We start from the raw sequence: 17,523 nt of genomic DNA on the forward strand, positions 1-17,523 counted from the left end.
CTTCCTTAAATATATATTCATTCTATGTACTATTTTAGTCCACGTTAGGTTAAAAAAACTTAGCATACTTTAAAGTTCATTACATTTTCGACAGAATAAAAAATAATTTTCCTAAAAAAAACCTTCTCTAAGAGAGTAATACATTTTTTTAAAAAAAGATTTTATTTATTTGACAGAGAGAGAGAGGCAGCAAGAGAGGGGACACAAGCAGGGGGAGTGGGAGAGGGAGAAGCAGGCTTCCCGCTGAGCAGGGAGCCCGATGTGGGCTCAATCCCAGAACGCTGGGATCATGACCTGAGCCGAAGGCAGACGCTTAACGACTGAGCCACCCAGGCGCCCCAAAAAACAATTTTTAAGAAGGAAAAGCTTGTAAGAAGTGTATTCTTTTCCTTTTCTACTTTTTGTCATAGACCTATCAAAAAGAGTGGAGCCATTTAAAAATATGCTTAATTTAAATCTTTTCCCCACAAGGCCACCTCTGTTTCATCACTGCAGTTACTGCTGTATTAATCCAAATTCTTTATTTTAAATTGTATGCTCTATAAAATGGTACAGTTACAAACTGGTTCACTCCCACCCTAAGAATTCTTCTCTCTTTTTTTCCCTTAAGTACTATTGATTTATTTTTAAGATTTTATTTATTTGACAGAGAGAGAACAAAAGCAGGCGGAGTGGCAGGTGGAGGGAGAGGGAGACACAGACTTTTCACTGAGCAGGTAGCCCAATGCGGGGCTTGATCCCAAGACCCTGGGATCATGACCTGAGCTGAAGGCAGACACTTAACCGACTGAGCCACCCAGGTGCCCCAAGATTTATTTATTTGAGAGAGAGAAAGAGGGGGAGAGAGAGAGCGAGAGAGAGAGAACACATGCATGAGCGGGGGGAGGGGGGCAGAGGAAGAGGGAGAATCTCAAGCAGACTCCCTGCTGAGCTGGGGCTCAATCTCAAGACCCATGAGATCATGACCCAAGCTGAAACCAAGAGCTAGACAGTCAACCGACAGCCATCCAGGTGCCCCTCTATAAGTTCTTTATTTTATTTTATTATTTATTTGCCAGACAGAGAAAGAGCACAAGCAGGGGGAGCGGCAGGCAGAGGGAGAGGGAGAAGGGGGCTCCCTGCTGAGCAAGGAGACCAACACAGGACTTGATCCCAGGACCCTGGGATCATAACCTGAGCCGAAGGCAGATGCTTAACGAATGAGCCACCCAGGCACCCCCAAAAAACCAACATAAGTTTTATTCACTTTTCTATCCACTGAAAGTAAACTATCCAAAGACATGCTTCAAAAATGTGTTCCTGGGGTGCCTGGCTGGTGTAGCTGGTAGAGCACGTAACTCTTGACCTTGGGATCGTGAGTTGAAGCCCCATGTTGGGCCTAGAGCTTATTTTAAAAAAGAAAGCAAACAACCCCCCCCCCCAAAATGTGTTGCTGACAAGATTCAAATATTTTTCTGAGTCTTCATCAAAAGAGACCAAGGTAAATTCCCTACCTAACTGATCTTCTTTGGAAGATATAACTAGATAAGATGATATAAAAGGTATTTATATGTTATTATTTTTGGTTTAGCATGCCAGAGGCAGACAGGAAGGAAGGGAAGGTGGGAAGGAAGGAAGGGAGTGGAGAGGTTAGGGACAGAGGGGGAGGAAGTGAACTAGAGAGAGAGAGAAAGAGAAGAGAGAGAAGGAGGGAATATGAATAAATGAGGATAGTTACTAATTTATAAATTGTTAAACAGCATAGTCTATGGGAGAAATTCATACTGCATTTAGTATCTCACATAAAAACAATTTATTGGATACTAGATATGGGTAGTATTTTTTGATCTCCAAGAAAGGTATTATCTGTTATCAATTATGAAAATGTTATTCTCAATAAGAAACCATTTATTAGCCTTTGATATTTCAAAACTGAAGTTCACTTTGAGTGGACTGAAATCTATCAAATTTAAGACTCATCAATTTTAATTTCTGAAATTCACCAAACTAAAAACCTATAATGGCTGCACAAAGCCTTGAAGGTAAGAAAGCTTATGAGACCTAATCTAAGCAGAAAACTAGTGTTCTTCTTTGTAACAATAGTTCATAAATCAAAATTCTAATATCACTGCGTTTTTTTAATCACTGCATTTTATTTGTATTTTCAGCAGATGATAAAGTAATTGTGGGTGAAGTATTATATCCACAACAGAGCCTAGCAGTTCAGTTTAATTAAACCACTGAATTTAATCACTGACTTAACTACTTATTAAATATGAGCCAGGTAAATAATTAAACAAGAGCCTTTATCTCACCTACAGCTGTCATCTGTAAGAACTCTTTTATACTAATAAGAACTTTTTTTTGAGAGAAAGAAAGCGTGCTTGCATCAGTGGAGGGGCGGTGGGGGGAGAGAATCTCAAGCCGATTCTGCACTGAGCGCAGAGCTTGATGCGGGGCTCAGTCTCATGACTGAGATCACAACCTAAGAAACCAAGAGTTGGATGCTTAACTGACTGTGCCACCCAGGCACCCCATTAATGAGAACTTCTGACATTTTTCTTATGCATCAGTTCTCTATTATGCATGCACTGAACACTTAAATATTGTATTTCAGGATAAGTGAACTACTAAAGATTATTTACCTTTGAGCTTCTCCCACATGAGCACATACAACTCCAAAGAGCTTGACTGCAGAGTTAATAACTGATAGTATTGGAGGTAGGGGCTTAGGCACTGAATCTCCCTCTATATCTTTCTCATAAATAGAATAAGGGTCATACTCCAAACTTCCACAAGCAATACCATTACCAAGCAGGAGCTAAAACAAAACAAAACAAAATATATATATATATATATATAAGGCATTAAAATGACTGTTCACAGAATGAGTCAACCCAAGAGTTACTGAAAAATGACTATACCTGTTCTTCAATAAATCTATGGTCAGTCTCTTGTAGCAAAGGACTTAATATCACAAGATCATCCTGATGACAGAGCGGTGGAAGTAAAAATGTAGATGCTGCCACCTGTATCTCAGAGGCAGTCAAGTCAGCAGCCAGCTCTTTGAGGATAGCACTCAGGTTTCCTGTTGAGGTACAGAAAACAGCAATTAGCGATTTACTAAAAGCAGTTAACTACTTAGAGTACAGGGTTAAAAAAACCCAGGCAGAGCTTTAATCTAAACATCAGCTAACTTTAACCTATTACAGGCAAAGATTATATCTCATCCTTAAAAAATACGCTACAAAGAAATGGCTCAACTGGTGCTACTGGTCACAGGACTAAGAATTGATACTGAGAAGTCATCTCAAAGTATGTGTGTGTATACACCTCATGATACTGAACAAATACTACCATCATTTTAAATAAAATGACATGAAAGACAAAAACAGAATTAAAAAAGGACAAACACAAAAGCAGATAAATTATATTTATTAAAAAATTATCGAAAAATATATAACATTCAACATGCTTTTTACTATGGAAAATTTCAAACATATATACAAGCAGACATAATAGTATTAAGATACCCCAACTCCCCACCACCTCAGCATATGACTGTCACGCATCTTGACCAGCTGGATCAATTTTGTTTCACTATACCTCCACCCACTATCTCACCACCTCCCATATTATTTTGAAGTAAACCCTAGAAGGCATATTATTTCATCTATAAATATTTCTTTGTGTATCCCTGAAAGTTAAGGACATTTTAAACAATTCTGTTATAATATTATGTTTTAAAAAACACCAAACGTCAAATACCCATTCAGTGTTCAAATTTTCAAACGCCTCATAAATGCCTGTTTTGGTTTGCTTTTGTTTGAATCAATATCTAAGTAGAGTCTACATGTTGCAACTAGTTGATACATTTTAAGTCTCATTCAATCTAAAGTTCTTCCCTCAGGACACCTTAGTGTCCAGACTGCTGCTGCCCCTGTTTGTGTGCTCTTCCTCTGACAAATAAATAAATAAAATTTTAAATAAATAAATAAAGTTCTTCCCTCTACTTTTCACTGTGTAAATTTTTTTTTTTTTTTAATTTGAGAGAGATAGATAGTGAGAGAGAGCAGGAGGCGGGAGGGGGGGCAGGGAGAGGGAGAAACAGACTCCCCACTAAGCAGGGAGCCCAATGTGAGGCTGAGCCAAAGGCAGACACATAACCGACTGAGACACCCAGGCACCCCTTCCCTGTGTAATTTATTTGAAGAAATGAGGTTTTTCTGTAGAAGTTTCTACAGTCTGAATTTATATGAATATATGCCCCCGTGAAGCTTAATTTGTTCCTCTATTGTCTGTATTTTTTTGTAAATTAGTAACTTGGAATTTGGATCCACAGAGGATCCATTTTATTTGTCTTCTGGGGGCCAACCTAGTTCATAGAGAGCATTGCAATCTTCTATAAGACATGGGGAAGTGGGGTGCAAAGTGCCTGGATGGCTCAGATGATTAAGCAACCAGCTCTTTGATTTTGGCTTCAAAGGTCCATAGCAAAACAAAATAGGAACTAAAAACTAAGAACTCAATTTTTACTCCACAAACTTCAGAAAACTAAGTCATTCCTATGACAAAAGTCTACATCTGCTGGACAGCCACAAAAAGAAAAGTCACTTAAATTCTTAAAAATAGGTCCCATGTAACAAAAGCAATTTCTTACTCTGTCTCGTAAACTTAGTTTTTGACAACTCATTGTACCAATATCATCAGAACTTGAAACTTGTTTTTTACTTAGCCATATTTTGAATTAATGAGATGTATAACTTTAAAGACTACTATTTCCTTTTGTGTTAAAAGATTTAGAAATTACTATAGGTTCTTACTGTATGATGAGCCATTATTTTAAATATCAGTTGATATTTTAATGATAGTGCTCTGTTATGGTTCATACACATAAATCTATTAAACAGAATGCCACTAAAAAAAAAATTAAAAGTCCTTAAGGAAAAAAATCCTTATTTCTATAGTTTTAAAGATGGGAAAAAGATAGCCAAGAAATGGCAAATTATTATTTTTGGTTGAAACATAAAACTATTAATATCTCCATATTTTCATTTTTCTATGAACTAATTCTTCTTTAAGTAATGTTACATAAATAGATACACTTGAAAAAGATAAACAGGATTAATTCTATTTTTCAAGAAATTTATACTAATTCCTGACTCTGTCTCCCAGTGAACACTCTGGAACTGATTTAAAATCCATACACTTTATACTCATTATTCCTTTAGGACTTCTGACTGTATTCCCAAATTCCAATTCTGAGAAAAAAGTACACTTTTTTTTTTTTTCTTTAAGTCGTTTAAGGGCAGACTTATATTATCATTTATTAGAAGATACCCTGTAGATTTTAAGTTGAATTCTGGTATTAGATGTTTAATGAAAACCTGAAAAAGATCAATTTTTTTGCATTTGTAGTTTGAAAATAAACTCCAAAATATGGTAAAATTGATATAAATGTCTAAAGGGAATTGTTTTTGCCAGAACCTGATAGCTGTTGGCGGTATAGAACACAGAAATTATCTCTAGGACTTTTCTATCTAGCAGGTAGCTTTTACATACTAACAGATAGTATAAAGTGAGAAAGACCTATCACTAAACCTTGACTGTTTGTTAAGTGTCTTATAGGTTACCTATAAATAGGTATGCAGCACAGCATGAAGCAGATCTATAATCCTGATTCCACTATTTACTGCATGTATGTTCTTGAGTTGGTTTCTGTAACTTCTCTATGCCTTTATCTGTCAAATAAGGAAAATGTAACCAGCTCACCAAATTATCCTAAGATAAAGGAGATATTAATACATACAGTTTCTACCATAGTGCCTGGCACACAGAAATGATTCTTTTGATACAATTCCTGAGAAATGACAATTACCCATTTTTTCCCCAGTTCTTCTTATACTAAATGATTACTTTGTATCAAATATTTTGCTAGGTGTATTTGTGAACCAGGAAGAAAGGCAGTGGGAACAATACTACTCACATAATAATAAAGGCCAAAACAGAAGTTACAGGTTAATATTTTGAACTACTGTGGTATATATTATACTGCATTTATCTGCAGAATAAGGATACAAGCCAATAAATGTATTTTTACAAGAAGCAGATTTGAGGCACCTGGGTGGCTCAGTTGTTAAGCGGCTGCCTTTGGCCCAGGTCATGATCCCAGGGTCCTGGGATCGAGCCCCTCATCAGGCAGCCTGCTTCTCCCTCTCCCACTCCCCCTGCTTATGTTCCCTCTCTGTCAAATAAATAAATAAAATCTTGGGGCGCCTGGGTGGCACAGCGGTTAAGCATCTGCCTTTGGCTCAGGGCATGATCCCGGTGTTCCGGGATCGAGCCCCACATCAGGCTCCTCCGCTATGAGCCTGCTTCTTCCTCTCCCACTCCCCCTGCTTGTGTTCCCTCTCTCGCTGGCTGTCTCTATCTCTGTTGAATAAATAAAATCTTAAAAAAAAAAAAATCTTAAAAAAAAAGTGGATTTGAAGTAGTAATCAATTTAATATGCTTGGCTGAAAACTATTAAGACTAAAAAAATATGAAGTTCCCAATGGAGACCATTTATAACGTTCACGTCTTAAAACAAGCATCTTGAGTAATTCAACAGTAGCAATGTATTTTCTTAAAACTGTGTTTTAAATTTATAAGAAAGTTTCTTTAGGACTAATTTTAAAACAGGGACAAGTTTATTTTACTGATCATAGTATACCAGTAATCTAAGGTCATATTTGAACCCAATAAAGGCAAAACCTACACTCTAAACTTTATAAGATCAATTATACCTTGGTAGTTCAGTATTAAACTTCTGTTTGGGCACAGCAAAGAATGGAACAGTGGAACAGTGGAACAGAATGTGTACAGATCATCAATGTAGAATGAAACTAGGAATGGTCAAATGTCTGATACACTTATATTATATATTCTGTACCAAACCCTAGAGTAGAATCAAGACCAATCTTTGAAACTCATTCTCTTCTACATGTTGGAACTAGAGACTTTTTTTCCCCAGAGAAGAAAAGAAAGCAAAACGTTAAAAAGTAGGTCTTTAAAAAAATTTACTTTATTTACTGTATAATGGTGAACACAAGGTTAAGACTGAACTCACTAAACCTCCTAGAAATAAGGTACTAAATAAAAGCCATATCATTCCTTCATTCATTTGGGTATTACTTTCCAGGCACCGTCCTAGCCACAAACAGTAAAACATTTTGGTTTAAAGCACATACCTTCATAAATTTCAGGAGGTAATAAAATCAGTAATTCATAAAGCCTTTGTCTATAAACTACTGATGATGTTTTCAAAGTGCTTCCGTATGTTTTTAGCACTGAAGAAAGCCTTAAAATAAAAAAAAAGTATGTCTTAAACGTGTAAGTTACATAACATACACTCAATAGATTGACATATAAAACAGCTATACGTATTATTAGTAAACATTAGTGCTCCTTTTATGTTTTTTTTTCCTTTAAAAAAATAATGTGTGATGATAAGTTATAAGAGGTATTGTAAGTGTCACACATGGAAATTATTCTATGTTTTCTATCACATTTCATACAGCAAAACTATATATCCAACTTAGATCTCTAAGGATCAGTATTTTGTCTAAAAACAAACTCTTAAAAAAAAAAAACCAAACTCTTACTAAATTTCACAATTTACAACTTGGCATTTGTAAAAAAAAAAAAAAAAAGTCTATCATTTGGAAAAGGAATCATATGGAAGGAAATAAACGAACAGGAAACATAAATAATGCAGGTAAAATCCAAGTTTTTGTTTGAAACTTGATCTGGAATGCCATCACCAAATAGGAAAAAAAGCATCAATATATATACAAAGATCATAAAACAAATTCTCTTTTATTCTTTTTAAATTTTTAAAAAGATTTTATTTGTTCATTTGACGAGAGAGCATGAACAGGGGGAGGGGCAGAGGGAGAAGCAGACTCCATGCTGAGCAGGGAGCCTAATGTGGGGCTCGATCCCAGGACCTTGGGATCATGACCCAAGCTGAAGGCAGACGCCTAACTGACTGAGCTACCCAGGCACCCCCAAATTCTCTTTTAATAAAGCATAAGCCAAGCCAATGTTTCCCTAAAAGTTTCAATCACAAAATCTCTTATTTCCTTCACTTTCATGTACTTTTTAATCTTCTGTTCATTACCACTACTGGTATTAAGGCATCATTTTACTGATGGTCACTCGTCTAACAAATATTTATTAAAGGATTATTGCTCTTTGAAAGGTACCATGTTATCAAATGGAGTATGGTCTCCATCTTTTTAGCTACACAGAAATACAATGGAATTACTTTCAGTGAACCACTGGAATAAATCCACTAAATTGTCACAGCATGAGGTTTCCAGGTACTCTAAGAAATTCTGGCTATGTTTATTCATTTGTATTTTCTGGGAAACGAATACTTACTGTTTCTAATTTTAGAAGAAATGAGTTAATTTTTGAGCTGTCACTGTATTTTTAAAAAGTTGGTACCAGTTTATATTGTTCAGTACAGTTAACAACATAAAGAAAACATTTATAAAACCTAGGTAGAATTTTTTAGTTATGGGAGTTAAGAATAGAAAGTAAGATGAATAAAACAAAATAAGAATTTAAGAAAGCATTGCTAGTGGTTTCTGCTTCTATTAGGAGGGTGCATCAGAGTCTCTGAAAGGCCTTCAGCTATAAATGCACTTAGATCCTAGATAAAAGGTAATCTACATTGCTAGGCTTGCAGAAAGGGACTTTTCCAAGGCTACACCTCCATGCCCCTCCAACAAACATAAAAAGCATGAAACAAAGTATGAGCTAAAATTAGAGTACCAACACAAGAATCTGTATTGAGTTTATGCTCATGGCAAGGTAGGGGTGGATAAAATAAAAACCTCTTGAGGGGGTTCCCAGGACCCCAAGTCCTGCAAGAGGCAAAGGCATATCAGATTAAACCCAGATGAAAAGAGAATCCGTGAACTGGAAAAGAGAGCTGAAGAAATAACCCAGAATGCAGCAGAGAAAAAAAAAAAAGAGAGAAAAAATATTAGAAAAAGATGAGGAGACATGGAAGACAAAATGAAAAGATTTAAAATTTGTCTATTTGGAACCCCAAAAGAAAAGTTTAAAAAGAATGGAAAATGACAATATTTGAAGAGATAACAGGCACTTTTTCAGAACTACTAAAAGGCATGAACCAACAAAATACATAACAAATTGGATAAAGAAATCTACAAACTGCCAGTGTAAAACAGAGATTTTAAAATTCCATTAAAAAAAACCAAATATATGCAGTTTATGAGACACACCTAAAAACACAGTGCCATGAAAAGAGACATACCACACATACTAATAATCCATAAATTAGACTTCAATAAAAAAGTATTAAGGATAAAGAGAATTATCTGTATACCATATAATGATAAAAGATTCAATTCATCAGGAGGACAGAATTCTATAATCCTATGTACCCAATTAAATAGTCTCAAAATATGAAAAAGCAAAAATTAATAGAACTACAATAATAAAAAATATTATTATTAATTGAAAAAAAAAGAACTACAGAAAAAAATTATAAACCCTCCATTGCAGTGGAAGAGCTGAACACATCACTTTCAATTACTGATAGCTTAAGTAGATAAAAAATTAGTGACGATAGATGGAACACAGAGCTTTTACCAAAAACACATTTGTTATGGAGCAAGTCCTGACAAATTTAAAAGGACAGGTAATAGGGGTTCCTGGCTGGCTCAGTCAACAGAGCATGCAACTCTTCATCTTGGTGTTGTGAATTTGAGCCCCAAGTTAGATGTAGAGATTGCTTAAATAAATAAACTTAAAAAAAATAAAAATAAAAGTAAAGGTATTATATAAATCATATTCATTAAACACAATGCAATTAAGTTAAAAATCACTAACAAACTATAAACTAAAAACTATTCTATACATGTAGGAATTTATAAACATACTTCTACACAACTCAAATAAATTATGATGAAATTTAAAATACTTAAAACTGAAAAAATGAAAACAATACATAACAATATTTTAGGGATTCAGTAACTGGAGCCTTGGAAGGAAATTTATGGCCTTAGCCTCTATTAGGAGAATTAAGAGAAATACAGTGAGCTTAGTATTCAAACTAAAGGGTTAGAAAAAGATAAGCATTTAAGAGAGCAGAAAGGAATAATAAATACATAATGAAAAAAAATTCAATATAAACTAAGTCATTCTTTGTACAGATTAATAAAATAGATATACTACTAAAGAGATGGATCAGGAAAAACAAAAGGGAAGGCATAATGAAAACTTAATGGGAATGGAGAAAGGGACATTATAGACATAGCAGAGATTAAGAAAAGAGAATACTATGAAGAACATGCCAAAAAATTTGAAGATAAAGATGCACTGTGAAAATCATTAGAAAAAATCTAATTAATAAACAAGCAAAACAAACCCCTAAACCAGACCCCGAATAGTCAGAACAATTAAGGAAATGGAATATGTAGTTTAAAAGAAAAAATTCCCACAACAAAAATACCAGGTCCAATCTATTTTTCAGAACTCTAAAGAAAGACTTTTTTTTTTTTTTTAAGACTTCACTTATTTATTTGAAAGAGAGAGAGAGGCAGAGAGCACAAGTCGGGGGTGGGAGGGACAAAGGAAGAGGGAGAAGGAGATCCCCCCACTGAGCAGGAAGCCTGATGTGGGGCTCGATCCCAGGACCTTGAGATCATGACCTGAGCTGAAGGCAGATGCTTATGCAACTGAGCCTCCTAGGCATCCCTGAAGAAAGATTTTTATAAACCAAAAGGTAGAAAGTACTAACCAAAAAGTAAAGGATTGATAAATTCGACATTTAAGTTAAGAATGTCTGTTAATTCAAAAAATGATTTTACCTAAAAATAGGTAAAGACATGCATGAATAGGGCATTCCTAGAATGGGAAATACTAATACTAAAAACATAAAATGACAAATAATCAGGAATCAGTATATAAATTAAAATCATGATGAGATACCAATTTATACCTACTGGATGGGCTAGGAATGATGCCTGAGTGTTAGTGAAGAAGTGGATCAAAGGGTACTCATACATACTATTGACAGAAACATATAAGAATTTTGGAAAATATATATTTGGATATTTCAAAGACAGAAGTAGGTAAGTTGCTATATACACACCCAATTAAATACTATATAGCAACCAAACAAATGAAGAAACTTACTCACAGATGAGTAAGTTTACAAACATAATGATGAGTAAAAAAAGTAAGTCTCAGAAACAATATACCATTTGCCTGATCAAAACCAAGCAAAACTAAACAATGCACTATTTAGGGAAACATATACATGTGATGCACTTTTTAAAAATGCAAGGGAATAGCATCCATAAAAATCAGGATTGTGATCACCTCTAGAGAAAAGCAGAAAGAATGGTATTCGACAGGAACTCACAGATAAGTTCAATAGTATTGTTAATGTTCTAATTAAGGGTACCTAAATCTGGTCCACTGCCTGTTCTTGTAAATCGGTTTTACTGGAACATAGCCACATTCACTCATTTACAGATTATCTATGGCTGCTTTTGAGCTACGACAGAGTTGAGTAGATGCAACAGAGACTGTACGGCCTGCAAAGCCTATGATGTTTATAATCTGGCCCTTTATAGCAAACATTTGCCAACCCCTGCTCTAGTTGTATTGGATTCACAGGTGTTCATTTTATTATACTTTATAAGTCATATCTTAGATTTATTTTTTTGTAGTACACTAAATTTTATACCATTAAATACTTTTTTAAAAGTATACATTAATTTGGGAATTACAAGTGCTCATGACATATATTGGATTTTCTGTTTTCTTGTAAGTCAAAGTTATGAAAAATAAAAACAACAAAAAACTGAAATTGTTAACAAGCATCTGGTTCTCGTGAACACAGAAAAGCCCTAACAAACCAATAAAATGCATACCTGAAAAGGTTAACAGGGTTAATATTTAATTTTTTGGTTAAATTTGACTGTTTGGAAGATACAATATCCACCAAGTAACCTTCCTTCCCTTTTAATATGTATTTTTCTTTCAAGTTACTAGCCTAAAAAAAAAAAAATCATACAACTAAATGTTTGCCTTTGACTGCAAAAGGAAAATCATTCACCAATCACAGAAACTTGGCCTTATTAATGTATTAAATAGATATTACATGATATCATAAGAGGATAAGTAACTGATTGCTATTAAAAAATTTTTATCAAATCTAGGGGCGCCTGAGTGGCTCAGTTGTTAAGCATCTGCCTTCGGCTCAGGACATGATCCCAGGGTCCTGGGATCGAGCCCCACATCAGGCTCCCTGCTTGGTGAGCCTGCTTCTCCCTCTTTCTCTGCCTGCCGCTAGCCCCCCTCACTTGTGCTCTCTCTCTCTGTCAAATAAATAAAAATAAAATCAAAACAAAACAAAATTTTTTAATCAAATCTAAATAGCAGATCCTTACTGAGTTAGCAAATCCACAGCACAAGGAAGTGGTGGAAGAAGACGCTGAATTACTTCCTCAGTAAGGAGATCACCGCAGTGGGAAACAAAACTCTTGATAGCTGAAAAATAGAACAGACTTTTACTTGGCAGAATGTAATGAACCATGAAAAACAGCATTTGCATTTTTATTAGAGGAATAAAGAAATGTGCTAAAAACAAAACAAAAAAATCTTGAAACTCTAGCATAAAAAGGAAGCTAATGTCCTTTTACCTGTAAACAAGGTAAAAAAAAAAGTTTTTAGAATCACTAAAAGAGACCAACAACCAAGTTAACAAAATGTTGCTTTTCTGGGTTTTACTCAACCCCTGAGCTCAGAAGTAGAAGAATAAATTAGCTTAGAACCTCAAGTTTGCCAGTTCTACACTAATTCTGCAGAACTATGATGACATTTTAGTCAGCACTATTGGGTTCTTACAGATGTTACCTGAAACACATGGGTTTTTATAAGGAGTTATTTCATATGTAGAATAAAATGAATATTTTAAAGTTAGACTGAGTTTCTTTTATTTTTTAAGAGTAAATGCCATGAATATATAAATAAAACCAAAATCAATGTTTCCATGTCTTTCCAGAAATATCACCTTCTTTAGTTCAAATATTCATGGTAGATACTATGTTTTAATGGCTCATGTACTATGGAAGTGTACAACTTTCACATATAAAAAACTAAATGGAAAGCATATTAATCAATGCTAATTAAATCCAAGCCTAATATTTCTAAAAAAAGAATGAATGTTAAAGACAAAGCAATCTTCACAGTTCTCAACTAGATTACATCTAAGAAAACATGCATTATCCTAAGGATCAGAATTCTAAAATTTGGTTTATCACATATCTGTTATAATCACTAATCAATTATGTTCCATTATAAAAATCACCACAAGTAGATATTTTCATCATTAAAGATATAAGTATGGGGAAAGTTATAGAGGGGGAAAAAGTCGAAGAAAAGGGAGAAAAAAGACTAAACTTTACCTACCACAGAGCGCACCAGCTCGTCCTTCCAAGGTTACCTGCCATGTAAATGAATCTCCTCGGCTCTTTTCTGTTTCTAGATCTTTAGGAGACACTGGAAAGACACACTTCCACAACAGCAGAACTCGAGCAAGGTGATGACTGACAACTGCAGGACCTGTAATTTATTCAACTTGTCACTTATAAAAGAACCCAAAACTCTTTTGTTTTATTTTATTTTATTATTATTTTTAAAGATTTTATTTATTTATTAACAGAGAGAGAGACAGCCAGTGAGAGAGGGAACACAGGCAGGGGGAGTGGGAGAGGAAGAAGCAGGCTCCCAGTGGAGGTGCCCGATGTGGGGCTCGATCCCAGGACTCTGGGATCACGCCCTGAGCTGAAGGCAGACGCTTAACGACTGAGCCACCCAGGTGCCCCGAACCCAAAACTCTTTTAAAACTCAATAAGCAGGAACTTCCCTCCTAACATAAACATATTTTAATCCACTACTGCAATGTGTCCTTTTTCTTACTTTCTGTTTCCAACAAATGTACCGCTACTGAGTGAATTGTTATGTGAAGGCACTGTGGAGTACAGAGAGGAAAAACAAGAACAGTAAAGAGCTCTAGGGTCAGCTCTTCCACTAGGGTTGTGACCTGGAGATGCAGTTTCTCTTATCTATAAAACGAAGCTAGCACCACCGGCACTTCTTGTCTCCAACGGTTTGTCAGGTCCAAATGATAGTGTATACTTTACAGTACCTGAAAAACTGTATCATGTAAATTCAAGGTACTACTGTTTTGGTAACAAATATCACTGTATACTGAAAGTAATGTTAATTTTTTTAAAAGATTTTATTTATTTATTTGCCAGAAAGAGACAGCGAGAGAGGAACACAAGCAGGGGTAGTGGGAGAGTTCTGGAGAAGCAGGCTCCCTGCTGGGCAGGGAGCCCGATATGGGGCTCAATCTCAGGACCCTACGATCATGACCTGAGCTGAAGGCAGATGCTTAACCAATTGAGCCAGCCAGGTGCCATGAAAGTAATGTTAATTTTTGACAGCAACTTGCTCCAGGCCAAAATGCTGAAAATGCAAAAAAGCCGTTAAAACTCCAAGGCAAAAATTAATGAAGCACTCATATTGTCATCTATGTATTATTTCCCATAAAAAAGAATCAGGACTCCTTGGAAAATGACTGGTTTCAAGCCTGGGGAAGAAAAGGTAATGTAAAAGCTGGGATATCTTATCATGCCTAAAGTAAACATGTTATTAAAGAATACTAGGTTCATGTTAAAAGGACATATGGGCTAGCATTAAGGGGCTTCCACTGATGACACAACTTGAGGATCAAAGAATAATGACTGCAACGGACTGTAACACATAAATATATAAAAATCTATGAGTTCGTAATGACAGTTAAGAGCAAAAACCTCAATGATACCCTTTGAAAGTTGCTAGGTTACTAGCAACATATTCTAAAATTTGATAATAAAGGGAAATAGTAATGCATAAAACAAAAGGATAAAGGCCAAGAAGACAGAGTAATTAAAAACATTATTTTTTTTAAAGATTTTATTTATTTGAGAGAGAGAGAGAAAGAGAGAAAACACAGCAGAAGGAGAAGGAGGCCTCCCCACTGAGCAGGGAGCCTGATGCAGGGCTTGATCCCAGGACCCCAGGATCATAACCTGAGCCGAAACCAAGAGTCAGACGTTTAACTGACTGAGCCACCCAGTTGCCCCAAAACATTATTTTAAAATTTTAATCCTTTTTTGTATGTTGATTATGAATATACAATAAAATATGATGTAATAATCTTTAAAAATTTTTTTTTTATTTATTTGAGAGAGCGCTTCTGCATGAGTGGGGGGTGGGGCAGAGGGAGAAGTGGACTCCCAGTGAGGGGGGAGCCTCATGCAGGGCTCAATCCCAGGACCTTGAAATTATGATCTGAGCCAAAGTCAGACACTTAACCCACTGAGCCACCCAGGCGCCCCAAATCTCTTTCTTTAAAAGAGAAGGGATTTCTTATAGTCTTCTTCTGATGGAATTACTTTGCGCTGAAAATTTTTATTCTTTGAAATACTGCATTTATTAAGTAGTTTACTTTCTCCTTTAATTAACCAAGATCATTAATATGGCAGGCATGAAACACCCAGCCACAAGTAAATAAAGGCTTGACCATATTATTCCCATCACTTTGTGAAATGATAACCTATGCCATGGTCCAAATTTTTAACCATTAAAAATGTGAAAACTCTTCTTAGCTCACAGGCTGTATAAAACAGTTGGCAAGCCAAAATTGGCCCAAAGGCTGAACCCTGATATAATCCAATAAACCTCTTTAATCATCTCAAGAACATTATTTAAAGTGGTTCTTCATTTATGATTGTTTATTTTAAATTAAGCTCCTTTTAGATCAAATTACTTCAGAGGTGTCAAAATGATTTACTGGTTAAATCCAGCCATTTTTATATCTTGGCAATAAATGATATGATTATAAAATAGATTTAAAATATAACTTTAATAAAGTAATAAAATTCAGTTTCAAAGTTATAGAATATAAATACAATAGTCATGACCGTAAAATAATTGCTGATTTTTAATAAACATAATTTAGTGAGCCCTATGCTTTTCAACTACCTTATTGGCATTATCAATTCTCAAAACAGTTATAGAATTGGAGTCACAAGCTATTGTATGTTCTCCTGCCCAACCTTACATTGTGGAAATTTTCCTGAAGATGGATGTGAATGATTTTTGGAAAAGTCAGAGTCATTCAGAGTTAAACCTGAAAGGTGATCAAATTGACCTATCCTACCTAAGGCTCATAAATTGATTTTGGAGAGAATTTCAAATAAGGAGATCTGAAAACATTTTGAGAAATGGAGTAAGTATATGGCTTCCTAAGGTGACTGCTAGAAAAAAATGTTTGTGTAGATAGTTAAATTCTGGTACAAATTAAAAATTATTCTCCTCAAATCATACATTATTCTACATTCAGAAAACACAAAGTACTTCATAGTCATGTAAACCTTCCACAAGACTATTATTACCTAATGTCATCAGAGCAGCAATCAACAACCATCCAGCTTGTGTGCGCTGAGCTGAAAGACGACTGTTTTGTACAGCTGAACACAGCAAATCCTCCGCTAATGTCATAATTATCTATTTACATATGGAAGAATAAGGTAAAGAAGCATATCAATTTATAGGTTACAGGACAAAAGACAACAACTAATAATCTCCTGAAAAATGAACTCTTACATATGACAAATGTAAGTGATAGAGGACTGTCATTCATGTAGACTACATCATAAGACAACATCATAGAGAAAACTATAAAAAAAAGTTAAGTTTCAAGGTTAAATACTGGCATATTAGGTTGTACACAGCACCCCTGTAATTCTTTGTAGAACACATATGATGACATGGTACAACTGTTCAAGTCAAGGTGTGCAGAATTTGAATTTACTTTTAGTTTTAAGCATTACCTTAAATCTGTAATTACCAGAGAAAGTTTCCTTATAGGAATCTCCCTTTTTAAAAATTTGCATACCATTTTGATACCTGAGTGTCTGATAATCTTTCTAGAGGCAGTATACTACCTAATAGTCTTACAGTGAAGTGAGTTTCACAATAGAGTGGGATTCATAAAAGTATTATATTTTAAAAGTCTATAAAATAGGCAAAACAAAAGAGGAAAAACCAGATTATTTCATACACTATGGATAATGCATGCTTATACAGTACAGAGGCCAAGAAGCATCTATTATGTCTGAGAAAACATCTCTGTCACCAAACACCTCTAGAAAAACAGCAAGTATTGTAAGTTGGCATATAAATTTTCTAAACAGAAAGGCTAGTGTATTTTAAAACAACCAACCAACTTACTACTAACTTAGGACTACCTGAAGCCAATATAATCAATAGATAACACTCAATAAAAACAAGGATAAAATACACCAATCCTTTCTGCCTAATTAGTAAGATCTGAGGATATTAAATTTAATTAAATACATGCAATGGCAATTCTTCACTTAGAAACATACGACAGAATATGTTAGT

At 35.0% G+C, this 17,523-nt stretch overlaps 1 protein-coding gene across 10 annotated transcripts in view; it reads right to left on the reverse strand.

Annotated features, from left to right (window-relative positions):
- HEATR5A (HEAT repeat containing 5A) overlaps window positions 1–17,523 on the reverse strand; it is a 108,811-nt gene that overhangs the window by 57,717 nt on the left and 33,571 nt on the right. For all 10 annotated transcript variants that reach the window (XR_005832040.1, XM_040620810.1, XM_040620809.1 and 7 more), the window contains 6 exons: window positions 16,512–16,623; window positions 13,477–13,629; window positions 12,456–12,555; window positions 7,209–7,318; window positions 2,904–3,067; window positions 2,625–2,800 (listed from right to left, as the gene is read on the reverse strand). Coding sequence is in view for 9 of the 10 variants with exons in the window: in XM_040620810.1 (XP_040476744.1) it covers window positions 2,625–2,800; window positions 2,904–3,067; window positions 7,209–7,318; window positions 12,456–12,555; window positions 13,477–13,629; window positions 16,512–16,623 (815 nt within the window). In the remaining variant the exon portion in view is untranslated. The remainder of the gene's footprint in view (window positions 1–2,624; window positions 2,801–2,903; window positions 3,068–7,208; window positions 7,319–12,455; window positions 12,556–13,476; window positions 13,630–16,511; window positions 16,624–17,523) is intronic.

The sequence above is a fragment of the Ursus maritimus genome, unplaced genomic scaffold (assembly GCF_017311325.1).
Source record: "Ursus maritimus isolate PB19 unplaced genomic scaffold, ASM1731132v1 scaffold_36, whole genome shotgun sequence".
In the NCBI taxonomy this organism is placed as follows: Eukaryota; Metazoa; Chordata; class Mammalia; order Carnivora; family Ursidae; genus Ursus; species Ursus maritimus.